This window comes from Tursiops truncatus, chromosome 17 (genome assembly GCF_011762595.2).
Source record: "Tursiops truncatus isolate mTurTru1 chromosome 17, mTurTru1.mat.Y, whole genome shotgun sequence".
NCBI lineage: Eukaryota > Metazoa > Chordata > Mammalia > Artiodactyla > Delphinidae > Tursiops > Tursiops truncatus.
The window spans coordinates 40,284,448-40,310,781 of NC_047050.1; the positions used below are offsets into that span (position 1 = coordinate 40,284,448).

The following is a 26,334-nucleotide window of genomic DNA, read 5'->3' on the forward strand; positions in this document are numbered from 1 at the left end:
AGGGTAATTGAGTTATTTGTATAAGTTAACTAAATTTGCAAAATAACTATGAAATAGGTATTATAATTACCTTCGCCAATCATAGCTGAAGCCACTGAAGCAAAGACGTGTAACTTGCCCAAGGCCAATTAGCAATAAGTAGCACAGCCCAGATTTGAACCCAGACAGTCTTGCTCCAGAACCTGTATTCTTAATCACTTTGTCATGCAGTTTCTCTAAGTCAGTAAATAGTCACCTGATACACGGTCACAGCAATAACAGTCACACCCAGAAATCAGTGATAAGACTGGATCATCGTGTTTATGCACGTGCAGATTGGAGTCACTTGTACAGGAGAGAAATGTGTTATGGCTCAAGGGAGGAAAAAGGCTTTTCTCTGAATATGAGACAACCTGAAACGAGTATAGAAGTACAAAAAGAAAACTTAATTTGGAAAGGGAGGCTGTTAGCTTGTGCTTCCACAGAAGACAGGAACAGACTGATGGGATATGGTGAGCGCTCAGAAGCTGTGGTCCTGAGCGAGTTGTGGTGGTGTGGTTTGGAGTTTTTACCTCAGAGGTAAAAGGGGACAGTTTGAAAGAACAGTTCTAGAAAGTGAATTTGATAAACTCAGCATGGGGAGAGGTTGAATCAATATCAACTTCAATTTAGATTAATATCAACTTCAATTACAAGTGTTTCCAGTGATACAAGAAGCATCTGGAAATTAGCAGAAAAAACTTGACCATTTGGGGTAATATTTCCCCCTTCATGCCAAAATCATAATAGTTTGTTTTCTTTTTCTTGTGGCAGTGAAATCACAGACCTGGGTTTATCTGGCACTTTTCTTCCTGGGAATCGAAACATTTCCCCAGATGTTGTTCTATGGTTTTCGCACACAGTGTTCTACCCCTATGCAGGGCCACATACGCAGACCTCTGTGTTTGGGTGGGAAGAGCGTAGCTCTCGAGCCAGTCAGTGACCAGAGAGCTGGTTGTACCTGGGCCAGTTTTCTTCCAGACGTGTGGGCCTTCTAGTCTGCAGCCTAGACATCATGTAATGAAGTAATAAACTTCATGTAATGTTTTCAATGAAATTTTTATTAAATTGAAGTTTCTAAGTTATTTTTATCAAACAGAAAAATTACATTCACATCAAAAGCAAGTAAACCAATATTGCCCACCCTTTCCCTTCCTCACATGAAAACAGAGATCAGTGAAAGTCTTTTAAAAAAGACTTTTTTGGTCCATTTCCACTTTCAAGGTAACCTGATGGCTTCTTTTCTCAAGCCCTCACACAGGTATTCAGGAATACCAGGATGGTGTGCCAAAGATCCCAACAGCTTGTATTACGGTGGAAGATGCAGAGATGATGTCAAGAATGGCTTCTCGTGGGAGCAGAATTGTCATTCAGCTGAAGATGGGGGCAAAGAACTACCCAGATGCTGATTCCTTCAACACCGTAGCAGAGATCGTCGGTAGCAAGTATCCGGAGCAGGTGAGTGAAGGCAAGGGATGGGCTGTCTGGGAATAAGGTGTTGTGGTCAAGTTTTAGTTTTTAGAGACGGTTTAGGAAAGAGAGAATGAGTCTGCAGAGAGGGTCTTCATAGACTCCTTAAAGGCAGACACTTTTTTGTTTTTCCTTCAAGAGTTTACTACTTTGACCGAAGAAGGGCAGGACTAACTGAAGGGCAGAATATGATCCACTGTGTGGAAATGCAACTCCGAATAGTTGAGGGCAGTATTTGTCCATATGTGTTGTATTTCTTCCATTTGGAGCCACTTGGCATTTGAGATCATACCAGTAGCTGACGGCGTGCTTATTGTGTGACTTACCTTCCTCCATCCTTTCAAAGCTCTGTGAACTAAGTCTATTTTCTTCATTTTGCGGGTGAGGAAATTAACCTAAAGGAAACTCACTTGCCTAAGGTCCATACAGCTAGTAAATGGCTGAGAAAGGACTCAAACCCAGGACCTTGTGAATATTAATCCAAGCTATAGACCACAGTTTATGTGAAATCTTTAGAGGGGTTTTTTTTTTTTTTTTTTTGGAAACTTCAAATAGTCTTAGATGCATATTCAAACTGTATAGTAGCCGAAGCTTAAATGACTTCAGCAAGTTACTTATTCTCTAAGTCTTAGAGAATTTATCTACAAAGATGGGGCTGGTGTATGTAAGGAACAGGATTACTATGAGGGCTAGACTAGATAATGCATATCTGATAGCCTCCTACTATAGTGTTTGTCACATCACATGCCCTCATTGAATGTCATGTCAGTTTACTTCCTATGACATCAAGTGTACAAAAGATGGTTTTCATAAGGTTTCTGGTACAAACCTTCTTTATTAGTAGTTATTGAAATTCTGAAGATAGCACTTAAAAATATAGCTGTTTGGGCAGTTCAGACTTGTATTTTGTTTAAGAATGTCAGTGGGATGAAGGAACAGGCACACAGTAATGGAGAAACAGTCCTTCTGCACATGTCCTGACTCAGGGCCTCTCTCACACTTAAAGGGTTGCGCTGCAGTAAGATGCGTGTTACGTTTTGGGACCCTCTTCTCCCTTCCTAAATGACCTGCTCCCTGGACCCGGACATGCGTCAACCCTGGGGTTACGGCCGCAGGGGTAATGGAAAAGCAAGATCTCAGTAGAACCATGGAGAGTCAGACAGTGTAGAGAAACTGTAGGTTGTTTTGTTTTTTTTTTTGCATACGCGGGCCTCTTACTGTTGTGGCCTCTCCCATTGCGGAGCACAGGCTCCGGACGCGCAGGCTCAGCGGCCATGGCTCACAGGCCTAGCCGCTCCGCGGCATGTGGGATCTTCCCGGACCGGGGCACGAACCCGTGTCCCCTGCATCGGCAGGCGGACTCTCAACCACTGCGCCACCAGGGAAGCCCGAAACTGTAGTTTTAAATGTTGAGAAAACAAATAAGCCCAGCCCCTTGTCTCTTTAGGAAACCGAGAACAACAGAAGAGCCAAGAGTCCACGTTTCAGGTACTGAGTAATCCCTAGTCCAGGGTGGGAGGAGGTTAGGATTATATATTATCAGTTGTCTGGATGAACAGGCTGATTCTGGCCTAAGGGTGGGTGGCAAGGTGAGAGTGAGTTATTGGAACCTTAATCTGAAATGACCAGTGGCTGTCGGGCTCTGAGGTCAAAGCATTAAAACAGAGGTGTTCTCGGGCTGCAGAAGCTGGAGGGTTGAGGTAGTGCTGGCTCAGAGCTTCCCAGGAACCGCCGGCATCTTCCAGCTGAGCGTGCTCGGGCCTCTCCTCCTCAGCCCTGCGTGACTGTTTTTCCAATCAGTTTTATTGAGGTATAATTTACATAAAATAAACTTACCAAATTTAAGTGTACAATTCGATGAGTGTTGAAAACTGTAATCCAGTAATGTAAGCACATTCGTAGCAGAGAGTATTTTCATCACCCCAAATGTTCTCTTGTGCAGTCTACTCCCCTGTGCCCTGGGCACCACTGATCTGCTTTAAGGAACTATAGCTTTTTCTTCTCGAGAGTTTCATATAGGGGGAATCATGTAAGCGGGGTCTTCTGGGCTGGCTTCTTTCACTCAGCATGATGCTTTTGAGGTTCATCCGTGTTGTTGTATCTGCTGTCCATGCCTTTATACTGCTGGGTAATATCTCACAGCATCACCTCAAGCCTGCAGCTGCTGCAGCCCAAGACACATTTCACAGTGTGTTTATCCATTCACCACTGATGATGGACATTTGGGTGGTTTTTAGTTTTTGACTGTTATGAGTAAAGTGTCTGTGAACATTCTTGTATAAGTCTTGTATAAGTCTCCCTATGGCCGTATGTTTTCATTCCTCCTTGGGTAGGTGCCTAGGGGTGGAACTGTGGGGCTGGCCTGAATCTTAAGCACCCTAATCTCTGTCAAGATGCTTCAACCTCTGTATTCCATGGGGGTAGCACCTTCTCCGGGAGAGTGATGGACAATTTCAGAGCTGTCCCAGGAATCAGGATTAAACTTTTACCTCTATCATAACGTTGCACAGCATTCCAAGAGTTAGTTATAAATACCTTGTTGCCTTCATGTAAAAGATAGAAGATTAACAAAAGGTCTCCCACAAAGAAGTCGCAGCATCATTTGCCCAGAAGGAATGTGGGTGAGTGCAGTGAAGTGAAGTCCATGTGTGTGTTTGGGGGGGAATCTGCCTTACAGCCTGCCTGGAACCACAGGGCATGTCTAGACCAGAAAGGGAAGTGGAAAGCATGTGTTCTCCCCTCCAGGTGTGAGGTGAGTTAATGAACCTTAGTAAGCACCGTCCATCCCTGATAAAGCCTCCTCTGGGAACCCTCCCCTCATCCCACCACTTTATGCCATTGTTATGCTGTCATCTCCCACCAGAACTTGCAGATGCCCTGAGCATCCTATTTACTTTCTTTTCTTTTTTTCCCTAATGCCTGTCCAAGAACTTGGCATGCAGTAGCTTCCCAATGCATATTTTAATTCAGTAAAATGAAGAGAAGAATAAAGGAAGAAAACAAGTAGAAGATTTTCTTAATCTCTATTCTCTTTAAATCCAGAAGTTTTCCTGCCCACTTGGAACATTGGTTGTCCATAGGCACATTGGACATCACCCATGAATGCAGCTCTGTATGGCTAAACTCAAGTCCATCTCCTCCCTCACACCTAACACCTCACCTTGGTTTCTTGTCTCTGTTAAAGGAACCATATTTACCTATCAGCACAGTTCAGAAACGTCAAGTTGTTTTTCATTCTCTCCTCTTTTTTACTGTCCTACAGTCAGGAACCATTTCCTATTCAGTCTACTTTCAGCCTATTAAAAAAAAAAAAATCTGTCCCTGTCTTGTCTTCACTGTCATTACTGTTCTAATTCAGGCCCTTGCTATTTCCCTCCTGACTTTCTTTTCTTCTGTTCTCTTTCTGCTTCTGCATTTTTGCAATGCAGTTCAGTTATCTTTTAAAACACGGATCTCAAAATGGTGTTTCCATGCTGTCAGGTCCCCTCTCCTGTTCCCTATAAGATAAAGGTTATGATCTAGGTAAATGCTGAGGTAAGTGACCAGAGGTGAAGAAGACGGAAGAAAAGAGACCATGCAGGGGGGCATTTGGGGGGGTTAAATAGGAGACAGTTATGGTTAATAATATAGTACTATTTATAAATGAGCAGAAAATTAGAATGAAGAAAGAGGGAAAGGAAGTGTATGATGGAGATTCAGTACCAGCTAAGACCCATTCTTTCATTGGCTAGTGAAGGAGTTCAGCTCTCCTAAACTCTGACAAGCTTTTCTAAAATCATTCAACTTTATTTTAAATGATAAGTATACTGAATGACATAAATGTTGGTCTTGGTACTTTAGGTTGACTAACTTATCCCTGACACATCCTTGCTACCTTGCTACTTTTTATACTAAAGCATAGTGCTAAATAATGCTGAGCAAACTAGATGGAGTGGAAATTATTTCTAAAAATGAAGAGGAACCCAGCAATCCCACTACTGGGCATATATCCAGAGAAAACCATAATTCAAAAGGATGCGTGCACCCCGATGTTCATTGCAGCACTATTTACAGTAGCCAGGACATGGAAGCACCTAAATGTCCATCGACAGAGGAGTGGATAAAGAAGATGTGGTACATATATACAGTGGAATATTAGCCATAAAAAGCAACGATATAGTGACATTTGCAGAGATGTGGATGGGCCTAGAGACTGTCATACAGAGTGAAGTAAGTCAGAAAGAGAAAAACAAATATCGTATAGTATCACTTATATGTGGAATCTAGAAAAATGGTAGAGATGAACTTATTTGCAAAGCAGAAATAGAGTCACAGATGTAGAGAACAAACTTACGGTTACCAAGGGGGAAAAAGGGGATGGGATGAATTGAGAGATTGGGACTGACATATATACACTACTATGTATAAAATAGATAACTAATGAGAACAGACTGTATAGCACAGGGAACTGTACTCGGTGCTCTGTGGTAACCTAAATGGGAAGGAAATCTGAAAAAGAGTGCATATGGGTATACGTATGACTGATTCACGGTGCTGTACAGCAAGAAACTAACACAACATTGTAAAGCAACTATACTCCAATAAAAATTAATAAAAAATTTTTTTTAGATTAAAAAAATAAAAATGAAGAGGATATGTTGAAATCACCATTATTCTTCCTGGGTGACTTGAAAATGAGCTAACACTCAGGCAGTGGCTGAAACGCTTCGGCGGTGACGCCCAGCACAGCCCCTTACACGCACAGCACCTGGATGAAAGGGAAGCAGTTAACACGTAAAGAATCCTTCCGATTTGGCCTGAGATCCATGGACGACATGTGGTGAATTTCAGCTCTGGAAAAGTGAATATGTGATTAACGAAGCATTAACATACTTCAGAACCCTACCTCATAATCCAGACATAAGCCTTGACTGAATTAACCACAGGCTTTTAAAAAATGCCAGTCATACAAATACTTTATTGGGTTTCAATCTGTGAAAAGGCAGAATAAGGGTATTATAGACATAAATCTTACCCTCTTCCTAAAACCCCACGAGCTGGCTCCTCCAGGCATGGAATTCTCTCTCCACCTCTTCTGAAACTGCTCCTCTGTGATTTGGGCATGTTGTGCAGGATTCAGCAGACCTTGAACACTTAGAGGGGGTGCATTTCACTGGGGGAAAGCAGGCCTCTGGAAGCCCTGACATTAGGCTTTGCGACTCCTTTCTCGCAGACAGCTTTTTCTCTGGGAAATCATTGTATCTGTGAGGCCCGTCCATGGTTGAGAATGAGTCTGAGAGGGTGGAAACGAGAGTTCTTTGACTTCTGAGCTGATCCTCCCTGGCACTAAAATTGCCATGTTATTCTACTACCATTCATTAAAGAGGTAATTTGCATTGGAAAATTTGTAGGAAACTTGTTGCCATCCATGAATAGGTTTTATTTTTTTATTAAATCAATAGAGGGTATCCTACCTCTTAGAATAGTCTTAGGCAGAGACAGACAGGTAAGGATCTTAGCAATTTAGTACCAATTCCCTGACTTTCAGATGAGGAAACTGAATCTGAGTGACCTGACCAAGGAGACACAGCAAATACCTGATAGGACACATCTGGAATGTGACTCCAGATTTCCTGACTCCCATTTCTTTCTACCTCAAAGATACTCCATTATGCCTGGGCACACTTTCGCTGGATGGATAGCATTTAAATCTGGGGGATTTTGTTGTTTCAGGATTCAAGTCATGCTAACCCTACTAAGTCATTACTTGTGTCTTTCTCTTGTGCATTTTCCTCTGATACCGCTCTCCTAGGCACGAAGATCTCTCAAATAGACTGTCCCTTGTTGTCTCACAGCTTCGGTAGAGCACCCATGAGGGTTGTAACCTGGGAAACCCACCGGTGCTTGGTCCATTCCTCCTATTCATCCTCTCTCCATCAAGTCTGATTTGGGTCTCATTCCACCTTAGCTCCTTGTCCTTTTGGAAGGGGGTCTGATGGATGTAGCACTTCTTCGGTGTTAGTGACACTTCATGATGCCCTCTTCCCCTGTGCCCCTGTGCATACACCTTCACCCTCACCGATCAGGTAACCAGGTGTTTTCTGTTTTAGCAAAGGACCACAAACAAAGCCAAAACAGATCTACTACCAATCACATCATTTAAAAAACACTTTTTAGGGCTTCCCTGGTGGCGCAGTGGTTGAGAGTCCGCCTGCCGATGCAGGGGACACGGGTTCGTGCCCCGGTCCGGGAAGATGCCACATGCCGCGGAGCGGCTGGGCCCGTGAGCCATGGCCACTGAGCCTGCGCGTCCGGAGCCTGTGCTCCGCAACGGGAGAGGCCACAACAGTGAGAGGCCCGCGTACCGCAGAAAGAAAAAAAACAAACAAACAAACAAAAAAAAACACTTTTTATTTGGAAATAATTTTAGGCTCACAGGAAGTTGCAAAAATAGCGCAGATGGGCTTCCCTGGTGGCGCAGTGGTTGAGAGTCCGCCTGCCGATGCAGGGGACACGGGTTCGTGCCCCGGTCCGGGAAGATCCCACGTGCCGCGGAGGGCTGGGCCCGTGAGCCATGGCCGCTGAGCCTGCGCGTCCAGAGCCTGTGCTCCACAACGGGAGAGGCCACAGCAGTGAGAGGCCCGCGTACCGCAAAAAAAAAAATAGTGCAGAAAGCTTGGGTGTATCCTTTGAACAGCTTCCCCAGTGATGACATCGAACTACGGCACATTAACCCAGTGAGGAAACTCTCACAAGGCACTCCCAAGAGTGAGCTGCTTTCTTGGAAAGCAGGGGCTGCCTGTGGGCATCCTCCGTGTAGCCCCCAGTGTAGCTGGGGCCCCATCCTGACGTTACCCTAGATAGTCTTTCCCAGGCTTAGCTTATGATGCTTCCAGGGTCTCTCACTCAAACAAACAAGCGAACACAGAAGGAAGGCTGTGCTCAAATTGACCTGACGAGAGGGGAAATTACCTGGGACCAGGGGTACAGGGCACCTGTGGGAGAGAGTCTCACTGAGAACAGAGTCTCTCATGCTGGCTTTAGGGCTGGCCCATTACTATTGCTCCTCAGTGATTTCCTAGGCCTTATTCTGAGGTCTTGCCTAGTAAATGCAATATTTAAACAATGTTAATATATTCAAGAATTCTTCTGAGGGAATTGTATGGAAAAGAAGAGTGTTTTGGATTTTTTTTTTTTTTTTTTGGTTGATAATATCCAAACCCATTTTCCTAAAGCCTTGATGAGGGGAATTTTTTTTTTTTTTTATCTAAGCCTTTTTCCAACAGCAGTTATTTTCAGGGATTCAAAGAACAATTTCAGTTTCATATGCCAGTATTATTTCAAATATAATGCAGCACTGTGCAGGCTGGTGGGAAACATTGAAATGAAAGCTCTAGCCTGTTCACCGGAGAGTTTGCTTTTTCTTTTGTTTAGTGTGGGGCAGGGTTTCTCCACATCATCACTATTGATATTTGGGGCCAGATAATTCTTTGTTGTGGGAGGTTATCGTGTACACTGTAGAATATTTAGCAGTATCCCCCGCCTCTCCCTTATTCCCCACAGCCGTGACCATCAAAGATGTCTCCAGGCATTGCCAAACGTCCCCCCGAGGGACAGAGGTCACTGCACATTGAGAATCACTGTTGTGGAGTGATGGAAAGGACCCACTGGGTGGCTGTTGACAGGCCTTGGTTCCGGTTTTATTTCTGCCACAAATAAGCTGAGTGACCTTGGGCCACTTAATCCTTCAACTATAGAATGGGGGACTTTGTCTGGAAAAGCTCAAAGGTCATTTCCATCCTGAAAATTCCATCATTAAAAAAAAAAATACTTGGAGATTATCATGAGACTGACGGTGCACACTGTGTACTCTTAGATGGGAGCCCTTTCACTCTTTCACAGTGTAGGGGTGTTGGTCGGTGTTCTTTTCTTTCTTTCCTTTTCTTTTAAAAAAAATATTCTCTGTTCAGATACAGTTAGGGACCCTTCTGTTGAAAACAGTTAAACAAACGCCATTTTTTGAGGCACGTCGTAGCCTTTAATGTGCTCATGTGCTCTGGAAATCTTTTAAGAGGTCGTTTTGCAATATTCCCCAAACTTTCTGAGAAACAGGAGAAAAGAGGCATAAGATCCACTGGATAGTTTATATTTTGGTGTTTTTTATATTCTTTTTTTCCCCCCAACTGTTCATTCATTCATTCAACACACATTTATGGAGTATGGGGTGTGCGTCAGGCACTAGGATTATAGCAATAGCATTGGGTGGGCAGCACAGCACTGTGGTTAGAAACATAGCCTGTAGAATTCAAATCCTGCTTCTTATCTTACATTATTAGGTTATTTTGCCCCTCTGACCCTCAATAAATATTAGCCTTCTTTGGAGAGGGGAGAGCTTATGCAAAAGTAAGGAATTGAGAAATAGGAGGGACGCATCAGGAGGTACTGACCACAGAAGCCTGGCATGCCACTTGAAGGGCCGGGCTTTATCCTTTGTCCTTTGTCCTTTGACAGCAGGGAATCACTGAAAGGTTGGGTTAGCAGTGGATTTTTCGTTTTGGTTCACGCTACCCACTGTATATATTCACAGGGCAAAACTGAAATTCAGCCAGGAGATTAGCTGGACTTGAGCTGAGACAGCTGAAATAGTGTTGGAAAAGATGAGAAGGATTCAGGAAATATTTCAGAAATAAAATTGGCAAGAGTTGCTAAAGTTTGGATAGAAGGAGAAAAAGTGCAGTTTGGGTGATTTGGAGAATTTATTCATTAATTCTACAGGAATTTACTGAGCTCCTACCATATGCTGGTATATTAATTTGCCCTCAGAGCACTTGGGGTTTCATGGTAGAGACAGGCAGTTAAACAAGTAACTGCAGTAACAGGTGGTAAGTGCTATAATATGGTAGCAAAGTGGTATGATGGGGATAACCATCCCGGTCAGGGAGGCCAAGGAAGGCTTTCTGGAGAGATCCAACTTACTCCCACAGCACGAGTAGTTATCCATGAAGAGTTAACCTGCTAAAAGTCACAGGGATGGAGTTGGGATGGGGAATATTCCAAGCAGAAGGAGTAATGCATATGAAAGCCCAAAGAGTAATGTTAGTCTTCTTTTAAGGAATGTGATGTGACCTCCTATAATTTCCCAATCCATTTGATAGTGAACTCTGTCTTCATGGAAGTGAGCTGTAAAATAACCTAAAGAAAAAGTCATGGCCTAGTTCGTGTATGTGTTCTTAAAAATACATTATTGAAAAGCTCAGCAATCCCTTTGGAAACTGCCTTAACACTGATGCTGTCGAGAGCCCTGTTGAAGGAATAAACAAAACCTGATTGACCTGGTGGACAAACTCATTCCATACATAATTGAATAGTTAGAGGCTGTGCAGCAAATGCGGCTTTCCTTTCATCTGAATGTGTAGTCTGATGATTTGTAAAACCTTCTTAATGGGTACAGCAAGTTATTCTGCCTGGGTGGGAGCCTTTTTACTCACTTAAGCAGCTGTTTAAACTTTCATAAGCAAAGTAATTATTAAATCTTTCATGAACATATTGGAACATTGGTTCACATCTTAACCTTGAGTTGGAAAGTTTTGGGGGCTGGCGTTAGAGTTTTAAACTGGCAAATTTCAGTTTCTTTTTCTTCCTTATTATAAACTTTTTATGGTTTAGAGCCAGCCAACCTAAATCATGGTAGGAAAAATACATGTGTGGCAAGCATGAGACATTTCATTATTTATTTTTCAAATTTCTGAAACGTGCTCATAGCTGTGCATGCCTCTGGGCTCATAAAGTCAGCAAGTGGAAATAGCTCAAGCCAGACAGGCTGTTTTAGATAGCCACCCAGGTAGGCAAGGCAAGCCTTAAAGAGTACTCTTTCCTGGACTCAGTGTCATCTTAGTGTGCAAAATGGGACTTGCAGGCAGGAGGATGCCATCGTTCATGGGTTTGAACACCTTTCCCATATTAACGTTGGAGCCAATTCATAATAATCATAATCATATGATGAATAATAATACACTTAATGGAGGACTTACTATTGACAGGCAGTATTCTGGATGCTTCTCATGTATTATCTCCTTTGATCTTCATTATGACCTTGTCAAATAATCAGTGCTCTTATCCCCATGTTACAGATGAAGAAACAGGCTTAAAGAGTTCACAGAATTCACAAAGCTTCTGAGTGGCAGAGTTTAACTCAAGACTGTCCCTTCTCAGAGTGTGTACTCTTTCTTAACAATTCATTATACTGTACGACTTAGTAACTTTCTATTCTAGTTTGTGAAATACTGCTATTTAAAAAGTTTCCTCTGTTTTACCCTAAATGAAAAGAAAACCAGGACAACTGTCAGCTTCATAGTGAACAACGACAAATGCTTACTGATTAGCTACTATGTGCAAAACTCTGTTATAAGCTTGGAGATATTCTGAGGCAGAGAGGAGAGGAGAAGCAATAGGGGCCCTTGCATGGTGGCTGCTAAGTAAACTAGGCGGTAAATTCTGGAAGCCAGACTCTGCTAACACAGGGCTTGCAGTACTGACTGCATCCTGGCTGGTTCAGTCCTAATGTGGTCATACAGTACCTTGCAGTTTGCAGTGGACTCTCACCTGTATTATTCTACCTCATCCTAACAGGGCTGATGATTACGATTCTCACTTTCAAGACAAGGGAGCTGAGATTCAGAGTAAATGACTAAAGTCAGACACACGTCTAATAAGTGGAAGATAAAATTCAAAGTTTGAATACTCTATAACTTCCTATAGTCACTGCCCAGATCTCTAGTTTATTTAGGGTAAAATAAATGCTTTAAGGATGTCCTAAAAAACAACCTAAAAATCAAAGTGTTCAAATAAATAATTATAATGCCATAAGAGCAATCTTGGTGGTTTTAAAATATACCTGCAAATTCTTTAATCTCCCTCTAAAAGATCGAGCTGGCCTCTCTTCCCCTTTGTGTAGGCTGTACTTAGTGACTTACTTCTAACGAATAGAATGTGGCAGAAATAATGGTGTGTGATGTTTGAGATTAGAACTTAAAAGCAATGTGGCTTTCTTATTGTTCTTTCTCTTGGATCACTCACTCTGGGAGAAGCCAGCTGCCATGTTGTAAGGATACTCAAGCAGCCCCGGGGCAGAGGTCCACTTGGTGAAGAACTGAGGCTTTCTGCTATCAACCAGCCCAAATTAGCCAGCACATAGATCCAACAGCTCTAGTCAAGCCATCAGATGACTGCAACCCTGGCCAACGTCTTGATCACAATGTTATGAGGCTCTGAGCCAGAACCACCGAGCTAAGCCACTCCCAAATTCTTGACCCCCAAAAATGTGTGATATAATAAATATGTATTGCTTTAAGCCACTAGGTTTTGGGGTTAGCTAATATAGCAGTCAAGGAGTATAAGGTACACAGAGAGGAATAACTGAGTCTGAGCTGTCAGGAAAGCTGGCTACTGAAAGATGAGAGAGATGAGTAGGAATTTAATAGGTGGACCAAGAATTTATTGGGAAGTGTTCTAGGCAAAGAGAAAATGTGTGCAAAAAACTATAAAAGTGTGACACTGCAAGGCACATTTTAGAAACTGCAAGTAAAGGACAAAACAAATCTCACAACTCAAAAATCATAGCATTTGGGGTATGAGAATCTCTTTAAGAACTTACTATATTACATGATAATGTAGTAACTAATGTTCCTAAGAGTGAGTTGAGTCTACAAGAAAGTTCCATATGTACTATTTAAGAAGATAGGAAAGCAATTAAAACACTGAAGTATTTATGTCAAAAATTAAAACAAAAAGGTACTGTATAAATCCTTAGTGAAAGGCGGAGTTCAGGCTATCCAAAATAGGTACCTCCCTATGTTGTAACTTCACTAGAGTATCTGGGTCTGTGTTTTGAAAACTTTAAGCTTAAATGTAGGGCCAAGAAATAGCTAATGAAGAACACCTGGATTTTCCCTGGGCTTTTGCTCCTCCAGTTCTGCTACAGCAATCAGGTAGAAATTAACATTTTATAACCAGTTATGTGGTTTGCTAGGCATCATGCTAACCAACTGAAATTTTATAAAAGGGAATAGCTCAAATCAACTTGTTATTCTATGCTATATCTCATTCACTGACTATTTATTGAGCGCTATCCATGTGTTACCCACTGTGACAGTCTCATAAACCAAACCTTTATATTTGTGTTGCAGAAATCTCTTTGAATCCCAGTCCCAGCTCCACTGTTTTCTAGAGTTAATAGCAGCCCTTGGTAGAAGGACTCCATTTATTGTTTAAGTTGGACTTTAGTATAAAATTAATACCTACTTATTTACTGTATGCTAACACATATATATGGAATCTAAAAAAAATAAAAACTGGTCCTGAAGAACCTAGGGGCAGGACAGGAATGAAGATGCAGACATAGAGAATGGACTTGAGGACACGGGGAGGGGGAAGGGTAAGCTGGGACGAAGTGAGAGAGTGGCATGGACATATATACACTACCAAATGTAAAACAGATAGCTAGTGGGAAGCAGCTGCGTAGCACAGGGAGATCAGCTCGGTACTTTGTGACCACCTAGAGGGGTGGGATAGGGAGGGTGGGAGGGAGGGAGATGCAAGAGGGAAGAGATATGGGGACATATGTATATGTATAGCTGATTCACTTTGTTATAAAGCAGAAACTAACACACCACTGTAAAGCAATTATACTCCAATAAAGATGTTTAAAAAAATTAATACCTACTTATTTGAAAAAAAAGAGAAAAATGAAAAAAATTTGACTCAAAAACGCACTAGCTCAGAAAATTGCTGTCAGCATCTTGCTGCATGTCCTTCCCTGTATTTTCTTCTATGAATATTTTATACAGTTACATTTTATAGATGGTGTCAGATCAAACTTTTGTTTAACATCAGGCAAAATATCCCTTGAAATAGAAATTTTAGTATCTTTTAAGTTATTTAAGTTATTCTAACAAATGGGTATTTTATAATTTACTTAACCTGTTATTAGATGTCTGGTTATACATGAATCTTTCAGTAAAAATGATGTTATAGCTAAATAAGTATGCAGCTAAGGAATTTTGAAGTTGTCTTTTGAACTGTTTATGGGCTTTGCTACCATGGGGTAATTTTAAATAATAATCAATGGGAAGCTTAGGAAAGGATTAACGTGGCTTCTCTCTCTGCCAGAAGAGCTGCCTTTGGAAAGTTCTAAGATGACTGTGTGGCCGTGTGTGGGAAGTACCATCATAGTTATGTGATTGGAGGAAGAATGTTATTATTCTATGCACATTCTTGACTCTTAATTTAGGGTTAAACTAACTTAATTTAATGTCATGTGAATTTTTAGCAGCAATTATGGCCAGTTAATGCATGTTCTTCCTTAGTCATGCCTCATCTCTTTGCAAAATTACAATATTTCATTCCAGATTTATTCTGACCAGGTTAGTAAGTAACACTTTCTCCTATTTTCCCTCGGTGTTTAGATCAGAAGACTTTTGAGTTTATACTATAAACCACCATTTGTGTATTTTCATAATAAGCCTCTAAGAAGTGGGCCTGGATATGAGAGCACAAGACACAATGCAAAACGGGGTACTGGATCCAGTTTTTTTTCTTTTTTTTTTTTTAATCCTTCAGGGGATATTGTGTGGACAATAGAGATGCCATCTTAATATTCTGGTCTTTCTCCTCTCCATCTGTGCGGTATACCGCCAGCCAACCAATATTCCTCAAGTGTGCCTTTATGCTTATTCCTTAAGTATGTCTGTGTCTACCATCTATTTTAAAAAGTCAATGGCTCCCTACTTCCTGTAAGATAATAGACAGTATTCCTTAAATCTGTCACTTAAAGCCTTGCATCTACAAGCTATTATACTGGTCATACCTTTTCCCGCAGGTAATCTGTGTTCTGGAAGCCCAGAAGATTCTCTATCCCATGTGTTTTTTATCACTTCCCTGTCTCTTTGCCTTCCCCATACTGATCCCCTTTTCTGCATCCACCCGTTGAAATCTTATCTACTCTTTCTAATTCACTATTTAATTGAATGATTCATTAACATTAATTTATTTAATAAATATTTACGGAGCACCAGTTGCATGACAAAGGACGCCTCCCCAGAAAAGTCTTTCCAGTTAGGATAGTTAATCTCAGCCCCATGCAATGCTTCTCTCTTCAGAACTTCCATTGGTCTTTCTTATGCTTCTCTTTTGTCACAAATCTATACCTCATTGATGTGTATACAGTAAGCGCTCAAAAATTCTTTTTGAATTAAAGAAAAAATGAATGGATAGATGAGTGAAAGAAAAGTTTTGCCTTCTCTACTAGGAGAAGCTAATGACTAAAATAAAATGGTTAAACTGGGATAGAAATTTAAGATTGTTTTGGGTTTCGAGTCTATGAAACACCCCGATATGGTTTCCATATTGGATCATCCCAACACAAAAGGGAATGTATGGAATCCCCATCTTACGATTTCCAGATCAATGCTTTTTTTTCCATCATGCTACCACATTCTACATTATTTAGATATTGTTGTCAAAGGCAGTCTTACACTTTGTCATTGCTTTTCATTAGAAGACATAGTGTCTTAAGAACATCACTAAATAGGAAGATTCTACTTTCAGAGGGCCAGTCACCTATTTTAGCATTAAAAAAGGCAAATATATTAACCTGAGTGGTGAGAAAAACATAGAAGATGAAGTAACTTGGAGAAACCATTTATTCTGAACAATGAGTAAGAGCTAGGTACCTTGATTAGTTCCTAATACAAGTGAGCTATCAAAACAATCATCATAACCATTAGCTTGTGTTCACCATGTGTCAGGGATTTTCCTGTCCGATTTCTCATCTCTTCCCAAAGAAATCTATGAATCAGGTACTTTTTCTCCCCTAATCTTATGAATAGGGACTGGGAATTTTAAAGAGATGAGGCAACTTGTCCATGCCCGCTGGATTAGTAAATGTGAGGGGTGGGCAGATTAAACCTTATCTCTATGACTGATGAATAAGACTCTGGGCTTGATTTTTTTTTTTTTTTTTTTTTTGCGGGAAACTACTGAAATCACAGAAAGGGGAAATCTCAAGCAACTGTACTGTTCCTAGTGGTTGGAAGTTCCACTGTAATCTGTACACCATACTGAAGCAGAGTAGGTAGAGGAGCTTAGAATAAGTAGGGGGCCTCTAGTTAAGGAATTAGAACTTGAGAAAGATGTGTCCGCCCAGGATTCCTTCTCTGGGGAATGGTCCTTCTCCCAACATTTCTGCTTCCGGTGGACTGCCAGCTCCCAACTACTAAGAACTGCAAACCTGAGGCAGAGACACACAGGGACAGAGGAGGTTGGGGCTGAGTCATCCATGATGTTGCCCTGCACAGTTCAGGACCTCTGGGCCTCAGGTTTTCCTTCTGCAAAATGGGGTTTGTATGCCTCACTGAGTTTTTTGAGGGTTCAGTGAGATATTGTCCTTGAAAGCTTTAACACAGAGTTGTTATTCAATGAATTATGGTTACCACACTTTGAGATTAGTAGTCCTGGGGACAATTCTTTCTTCCTCTAAAGAAGGAAAGGCAAAAGTAGACTCTTTCTACTGAGGAGACAGCATACACAGAATTATTAACGGTGCTTGAGAAGAACATCCAACCGTTCACATGACGAGTTAGCAAAAGATGCTCAGGGTGATTGTGAACTATGGGATGGTGCACTGCGGCTTTGTTCTAGTACTGCTGTTAAAACTCACAGTGCTTCACTCTTACAGAATCAATGGTCTCTTGGGGGTGAAGGTTTGGAGGGGGACATGGAGGGAGTAAGAAGGATGGTAGTCTATAAAGGAGTAACCATCTAGCCATCCAATGGCCAAGACCCTCTTTTAATGAATAGAGTTATGGTGAGACTCCAGCCTGTTAATCAGCGTTCAGCTATGGGTGGTGAGAACTTCAAAAGGGAAACGGTGCATGTTGGATTTGATAAGAATATAGAGAATTATAAATGAGATGTCCAGGAGGCATCTGTGTTAAGGAAACCTAGGATCAAGACTTTGTATATTCCAGCCGATGAAAGGTTGTGGGCAATTTTAGGGTGCTGTGATGGAAAAAGAAAGGGTCCTGCTGGCTGGTGGAACACTGATGTGAAGTGATGGGGGAGTTTTGATCAAATGTGTATCTTTGATCTTTAGTATAGGGGCCTGGAGAGAGTATTAGAAGCCATAGGTGCCGCTACATACCTACTTAAAGTGACTTTTTGTTATATTATTTCAGATTTGAACAGTTGCTAATTTACCAGCCATTGTACAAAAAAGTAGGCCGTTTGGAATTTCGAATGCATCTCCAATAGAAATGAGGCTGCTGAAAATGATTGTTTAATTCATCTTCTAGCATTAGTTGTATGAGAACAAGGTACAAGGGTAAGAGAAAGTCAGTATGAGAGCACAGGATGATGGGGGAGGAGACTTACCTCTATCATCTAGGGACTTCGGGCCAATTCTTGGCAAAAAAAAAAAAGAAAGAAAAGAAATGATGTTATCTTTGATAGCCCCTCTTTTTTGTCCTCTTCTTCCAGTTCCTGGTAACCTTTCTCACAAACAGAATCCTCCTGTTGCAAAACAACCCAATGAAATAGGTATTATCCCAATGACATAACTGAGAAAAATGAGGCTCAGAGGGGTTTATGTAACTTGCTTATGTCCATATAATAAGTAAATGGGAAAAGTCAGTTTCATAATCGAGTATGTCTTCAAAACTCATGAACTCCAACATTTTTGGCTTGGAATGTCTGAGTTAATAGACCAACATTAACAAAATAAAGGATTGTAGAAGGAATACGGGATGGAGTGGGGTGTGGGCAAAGGAGAGGTGAGCTTGGTTTTAGATAGGAAGATTTTGAGCTGCCTTGGGATAGCTATGTCCTGCTGTCTGGTCACAAGAGAAAGCTTGGTTTGTTGCCCAGTGGTGGAGATGGGTATACTTGGAGTGCTGCCTTTGCTGCAGAAGAGTGGAGGATAAATAGGTGGGTATCGACAGAGACAGCTAGCTACCTAGGTACATATGTAGGTAGGTGCATAGATGCTTATTGGTGAATTGGGTGTTCGGAAGTTGGGAAGTATCTGCAGTCACTAGTCAGTATTCCTATTGCTTAGCAACTTTATTTCCTCATGTAGCTGTGACAAATAGAACTTTCATATTTATATTTTGTGCCTGAGGACTGATAGTGCTGCCTGTGAATGATGCATAAGTGACAATTTTGTATTATGAGCATTTCTCTGACTCTTGGAATCAGAGAATCTCAAGGTTGGAAGGGAACTTAATATTCTGTCTTGGATTTGCTCTATATGCAGACTTTGCTTTACATCTGCATGAAATCCTTACTGACACATCCCAGTCCTTTAGATAGCTCTCTCTACATGAAAGATCTCACTTCTGAGGTGAAATCTTCCTACTTGTAAGCAGATATTCACCAGTTGTTCCTAGTTCTATCCGTAGAAGACAAATCCCAATATCTCTTCCACATGAGAGCTCATCACATATTTGGAAACAGCCTCCATGTCTCTCCTGATTTTCTCTTTGCTGGGCTGAGTTTCTTCTCCGGCTCTTCAGTGTTTCCCTGGGGGACCTCTTCCTTCAGGGAAGATGTTGGCCCAGGTTCTGGGAATGCACTCAGCAGATGGCCTCCAGTGTCATCCCCTTCAGGGATTGTTTCACTGGCAGAGAGCCATTCATCCAAGGTCACACCCTGTCCTGGAGTGGTCTACATCCAGTGACCGATTCATATGAGGGTATGAAAGCCTGGTTATGTCAGTCAAATATGTGACAATTCTGGCAAGCCATTTTAGTCTTAGGGTTGCCAGTGGGGTCAGGTGAGGCCATTGCTGGGCTGCATTATAACTTCTCCATCCGTTCCTTCATGTGCCCTTCCCCTCCCTTTCTCAGGTGTTCAACCCAAGGGCACGAACAGTCTGCATGCCAAACTCTGGTGCAGTCTGCCTTCTGGGGAACCCAATCTGTAACGTGTGTAATGTGTGGCTTCAATTGAACCATTCCAATTTGTTTATGGACCTAGACACTTCGGTAGGGCTTCTGGAGTGTATGGGTACCTAGTATAATCTTTTATATGATCATAATACTGTTGGCTTTGAAGAATGTTTTAAATTAAGTTTCATTACTATGAATCCAATGTGTAAAGCTGATATAGTAGAGAGAAAAATTTTTCAGTAGAGGTGTCTTAACTTAGGTACCCCCTCAAAAGTAGGGCTGGAGACAGGAATTACATGTGAGTAGTTTATTTTGAGAAATTATCCCGAGGAAAAGAAGTGGAAGACTGGAAATAGTAAAAGAGGGAAAGCCAACCTAAGGGCTCATTATTGAGCTACTCACCACTTCGGGCAACTGGGGTACACTCTCCCTGTGACCCTCTGAGAAGCAAGGTAGAGTTGTCTGCCAGAAGATGAAAGAGGAGAGCATTTATCCACCAACTCCGGATCCCCATTGGTCAAGACTTGCCCCATGAGGTGTTAACTCCCTTTCAGGCCCAGGTTTGTGAATGTCCCAGAATTGCTGAGAGAGTGCCTGTCACCTTCCCAGGAGGCAAGCACTTGAAGGCGCTGGGCAGAAAGCGAGAGATTCCAGGTGCAGCTGAGGTGAGCTTCTGTCAGGTTACACCTGCACACAACTGGTTGCTGCAGCACTCATGGGTCTAAAAAGTTGGACCGAGAAGATGTGAGACAAGGCCCAAGAGGGGACCCATAGAGGGTGAAAGCCACAAGCAATTGCCTTGTGGTTCTGTGATTTTCTTTGTGTGTGGGTTTTATGAAGGACAGAGTACGTTGGACTGGATTTTCTCCCAACAAGTTCATAGAACAATTGTCAAGCTTTTCTCCTCTGATCATAAGAGGTAGAGAAACTTTCTCGTGAATTGAAAGTAGTGAAGTGGTTGCCTACTCATGATTAGAATACTGAACTTGGCTAGTTAGACGTATTGACAATAAAATATTACAAAGAGAAATTACAGAAGCCCCTTTATAAAGGTCCACATATTCCTCGTGCTTGTCTATCAGTAGTGGACATTTATTGCTAGTTATTTTGACAGTGGTTTGTCTAAGAGTTCCTTTAATGTCTTTGATTTAGCAGCTCTGTGTCCACTACATTTTGAATGTCACAGAGTTTTGACTTTGATGGTGTTAAGCCATGTAGCAGTTTATTATTAAATCAGGGTGAGGAGTAAGGGAATTGGGAGGTAGCTTGGGATCCTAATGAAGATCACCTTTCATTGTGTGGACTCAGGCACTGTTTTAGCATCATATCCTGTGTAGGTACTGCTGTCCCTTATGAGTGAATTAGCCACTAGTGACTCAGCTCTGAAATGGTTAGTCACAGTGATCTCCGTCATTTCATAGCTGTAATCCTTCATCGGCAGCTTCCTAATGAGCTCATCTTTGAGATGTCAAGTGGCAGAGCTATGGGCTTTCTTCATGAGATTTGAGAGGTGTAGTCAGACAGCCAATTAGCATTTTTATTTACTTTGGGAGAGCCGTGAGTCCCAAGACCTGCATCAGATTGTCCTGGTGGTACTTGCACTGTCTGAAAAAACATGTCAAAAATTTCATACTTGTCATCCCAGGCATTTGGCCATAACGGAACTGAGCAGACCAGGACTGAGAACCTGGTGACAACGGAGAGGCTGATGAGAGCTATACATTGACAACAGGAGATATCCAAGAAGGGGGAAGGTCAGTTAAGGCAAAGGGAGACAGACCGGGTTAAGTTCATGAAGCTCATCTCAGAACCAGGAAGCTAGCAGGAGACTGAGTGGAAAGAAGGAGATGGGGCCCCAAGCCAGAGGGCCTAGGAAATCAGATATCCGTCTGTGGAACAGATGTCTAGTGACAGCACGTGTTTTTTCTGTGTCCCTTATTACCTGTCAGGTGCTGTTCTAATCATTTTGTGTGTGTAAGTAATTTCATTCTCACAGTAAGTCTATGAGGTAGGTGTGCTTATTATGGTATGAGGTAGGCTTGATCATTCACACCTGTTTAGCAGCTGAGATAACGGAGGCACAAAGGGGTCAGAAAACTTGTGCAATGTCGCATAGCTCTTAAGTGGTTGAACCTGGCTCCAAACCCAGGTAGTCTTTTCCCAAAGTTCATGCTCTTCTGAACATTGCTTGTGGCTTACAAACCTGCTTCTGAGGCAGAAGCTTCTTATCTATTATAACTCTCCTTGATGAAAAGCCAAGACTGAATATGTGGGAGGGGAGGAGATGGGTATGTCAGACACACGTTTTCTATGCCTTTTCAGGTCCATCTGGGCCAACTGCATCTTGCACTCACAGCCCAGGGAATCACCCAATCAACTGCCCTGGGAGAAATGGGCCCTTGCCCTTGCTTGTCACTATGCCGCTCGGCCAGCCAGTCCCCTCCTCAGAGTTTCTGGCTCTTGCTGCCACTTCAGGACCTGGATGAGATACCAAACCGTGGGGCCTGGGATGAGGCCCCAAGAGCATCAGAAGAACCTGGATGATACAATCCAGAAATGCCGGAGAGTTAACTCCCTGTGGGGTGAAATATGACCAGAGGAAAGCAAGGGACAGGCGGGAGGAGGCCAGATAAATCCCATCACCTTCTTCTGCCCCATCAATGACTCTGAGGCATAGGTTATGCCTAGAACATCCAGAAAAGTCCCTTTACTCTAGAGCATCTAGAAAAGTCCCTTGTGTCAAGCGGATTCACCTGCCTGGGGACCTGTGTCGCCCTGTGGCTCATGTTGAAGTGATAGTCATACTTCACTTGGCATTGCTTGGCATTCTAGTCCCCCTTTCCTTCTTTATAACTCTCGCTCTTCTGGGTTTACTGCCTCCCCCCACCCCCCAAATTATTAAAGCCAAGCTAAGAAAGTGGGCCTGGGCTAAAAAGTGGGAACAAATGGAGAAGTCTCAGCAATACTTCATCGTTCAGTGGCAAAGAGGACATTGATTCTTTGAAAAACATATTTAGCATAAACTGGAAGTTGATATTACGACTAACGGTAAGTGTCAGTACTTAGGGAGTTCATTTTACCACAGTGTGAACACTTGCAAAGGAGGAGGGGATCTTAGGAGTGAAGCTGTTCTCTCCCTGAATAGGCTGGTCAGAGATCACACTTGCTTTACTGTCTGTTACACCTGTCTTGTAGTCCTCTTCCTGTTACCAACAGCAGAAGTAGCCACCATCTTCTCAACTCTTAAATATATGCCTGACGCCATGCTAAATGGTGCATAGTTTTCCATTTACTCCTTTAAGGTGCTCAGAGAAGTGACTGTGGAGCAGCTAAGGAGCGCTAGAATCAGAATTCAAACCCAGGGCTGCCAAACTCGGAAGCCTATACTCAAAACTGATACCTTCTGCTGTCTTCTACAAAGTTCCTTATCAAAGGCAAGTTATTTGAAGCAGGGAAAAGCCACACGGAGAGAAAATATGGTATGAAAGCATCTTATTCCCTTTGTTCTAATTTGCTCCAAAAGCAGCTTCTGGTGGATCCAGCTGCTAGTGTTTGGGGTGTCCTCGCCTCCCAGGAAGAAGTGCCCATTCCTGGGTAGCAGACTGTTGATACATCTCAAGCCAAGAAGACATCCCACTGTAAAATAGCAAACGGGCCCTATGGCTCCTTGATCATGCTTTTAAGGATTGGATTGGCATGAATCTGTCCTCTTAAGTCTGCCTGGCAGAGCCAGACCCTGAACGTGGTGATCTTTTGGAGGTCACCCAGCCCAGAGCAGCCAGCAAACTTCCTCCTCTATACCTTTCTTGATAGGTGTCCTTAGGGGAGCCAAGTTTTCTTTAAAATTATTCCTTTGACTCTAAAGCCCTTACCTCTCAGCTTTCCCTTCTCAATACATCCCCCGAGTTCTGTGTTCATGCGTAAATAGGACCACATTTGCCATGGAAGCAAGTTGTGGTACAGAAGGTCCACCCAGAGGAGAATACGAATAGCATTTCATGTCTTATTTTGAGACGTCTCACCACTTTTTACCCTTCTAGTAATGTTTTTGTCGTTGTGTAGCTTTCCTTTGTTTTTGTTATTTATTGTTGTTTAAATAATGGAGACAGAGGCCCTTGTTGAAAGTCTTGAGATCTGGGACCTGACGGCAGCTCTGGCTTACCAGCTGTGTGTGACTTTTATCTGTCATCTAGTCCTTGGGGGACTCAGTTCACTCACCTCCAGAATGGGAGAGTTGGGTGAGATTATTTATTCCCAAACCATGCTGATCATCAGAATCACCACTGATGTTTTTTAAAAAAGGACCCCATCTTAGACCTATTCACAATTCCAGCGAAGGGAAGAGAAAGGAGAGAAGGAGCAGATGCCCAGAACCCGTAATGGCAACAAGCTCCCGAGGTTATTCTGACGCACAGTTGAGGAACAACCAGTCCCACGAGTAGCACAACTCCAGGGGTGCCATCCGCTTGTACGAACTCCACGTGCCCCGTTCCCACGGACTAGGATGCGCCTGGTGCCCCTTAGAGTTGTGCGACGCGGCAGCCCCGTGGGAGCTGATTACCGCAGATGGTCACTTCCAAGCATGGGTATTCTTTGATTTTATGGCATTAGAGAGGAGTGAGGTGTTGAATGGATGGTGGCCCAGAAGCATATTGTTAACCATGGAGGCCCAGTAGCTATGACAATAGGATAGGCAAGTGGAAGGCAGCTTAAGAACAGCTAATGAACATTGCCCCACGGGAAACTGGTTATCAGATTCTCTCCCACATCACGTCTGGCACCCATCTGAAATGAGGAATAGATCTGGGAAGAAAGCAGGGTATCGAGGGCAGCTTGGCCAAAAAGGTGGGGCTTGGGTCAGGGTTCACCAAACAGGGTTGAGTTGAAGAAAAGAAGTAAGGCTTTCTCCCAGCCTAGAAAAGCTTTTAGTTGCCAATTAATTTCTCTTCTTTGGGGGTTCTTTGGCTTAGTTTTCCCTTTATGTATTGTGAAGTTCCTTTTGAAAAAATAATCCAGCCTTTTCTTAACCAAATTTAAAAAAAAACAAAACAGATTTGTTCACACTTAAGCCTGTATAGAGATATCACAGTAGCTGCCAGAAGCCAGGTTATGTTGGTAAATAATCAGGGACACAAGTGCAGGTTTAAAATTCTGGTGGAAGAAAGTTGGGATTCAGTTTTGATTACATTAAATGTTATAAATGAATTTCTTTTTCTCACAAGCTAAGAAGACGTTTCTGAGCTGGCTTGAGGTATGTCCATTATCTAGGACAGTATTCTGCTTAATTTGCATGACAGTCAGCTGAGGCACTTGTCAGCAGTGCAGATTCCTGCCAAATCTCTAGCCAGTTCTGATTCAGCGGGTCTGGAGGGGACACCTGAGCTCTGCATTCCACATGAGCATCCAGGGACCACATTTTGGGAATGCTGTCCTAGGCAATGAGACGAAGGATGGTGATGTCTGTCCCAGAACAGAGAATTGTACTTCTTGGGAATTATATTAACTCCTCTGAGACTTAGTTTCCTTTCATGTAATAGAAATAGATCACAGGTCTTAGAAAAATATTTCAAAATAAACTGTGTAAATAAAAGAGATGGCTAATTACTTAGAAAAGAAGTCTACCTGAGTAAAAGTCTATTTCATGGGCTTCTGTAAACCCACCTCCCACTGCCAGCATTGAGCACAGGAGTATGTGTATGGAAGGTACCCTAATCTGATCTAGGTTGCTTAGAAGCCTTTGAAAGATTTCTAGAATGTCAAAATGAAAAAACTGCTCTTAGTTATATCTGTATGCTATTAGAAAATAGGATCTGCCAAACTAACGTAGAAGGAGAATCTCCCAAGGCAGATTGAGATAGGGAGCGCAGTAGATAAGGAAAACAAACACTGACCAAAGAATTATATTTATACTATATTTTGTATGTGTAATATATTTTGATCCTATTTGGGGAATGTATTAGTTAAAGTCTAGCTGCTGTAAGAAACTCCACAATGTAGTGGCTCAAATATCAAAGAGACTTATTTGTTGCTCAGGGGACAGGCCTGGTATGAGTGGTCCATGTCTGCTGAGTAGTTCTCCCCGTTGTCATTCAGGAAACAGTTTCCTTCCATCTTCTTGCTCTTTTATAACCTAGGGCCGTGTCATCATCTGTATTATAGCAGCTGGCCTGTCAGCTGGAAAAGGGAAAGAGAATGTGGAATATCTTACGGTTCAGAACTGGAAGTGGCCCATATCACTTCCATTCACAAGCCATTGACCATGCCAAAGTGAAAGGGAGGCTGGGAGATGTAGCCTTGCTGAATAGCAACATACCCAGCTATGCCTCTGTTGTGAATGCTATAGAAGGAGGGGAGAACAGAGTTGGTGACTATCTAGCAGTATCTGCCACAGGAAAGGTATATGGAACTTTAGAAGTGGAGCCAATCACTGCTGTTCCTGGCTTCACTAGTTGGCTGCCGTGCCGTGGAGTATCCTCTTTCCTTTGATGTGCTGTTCCCGTCCTGTCTACAACATCACTCCTAGCATCCAACTATGCCTGTGTGCTATTCTGGGCAATTTGGATGCTGGCATTCCTTTTCCTCGATTTTAGGTTCTCCTCCTGTATCCTATGCAGGTCATGAGAAAAGACTTGTTGAGTCCTGTCGAACAGTTAGTAAATGTGCTGTTGGTTGGAAAATGTGGGCAAAAGCACTGGTTTGAATTGTCTTCCATTTGCTTTTCTTTTTTTTTTTTTTTGCGGTACACGGGCCTCTCACTGTTGTGGCCTCTCCCGTTGCGGAGCACAGGCTCCGGACGCGCAGGCTCAGCGGCCATGGCTCACGGGCCCAGCCGCTCCATGGCACGTGGGATCTTCCCAGACCGGGGCACGAACCCGTGTCCCCTGCATCGGCAGGTGGACTCTCAACCACTGCGCCACCAGGCAAG

The 26,334-nt window shown here is 42.6% G+C and overlaps 1 protein-coding gene across 2 annotated transcripts in view; it reads left to right on the plus strand.

Moving 5' to 3' along the window:
* CPQ (carboxypeptidase Q) overlaps positions 1 to 26,334 on the plus strand; it is a 458,231-nt gene that overhangs the window by 198,818 nt on the left and 233,079 nt on the right. For both annotated transcript variants that reach the window (XM_073794606.1, XM_019925094.3), the window contains exon 4: positions 1,269 to 1,476. In XM_073794606.1, the coding sequence (XP_073650707.1) occupies positions 1,269 to 1,476 (208 nt within the window). The remainder of the gene's footprint in view (positions 1 to 1,268; positions 1,477 to 26,334) is intronic.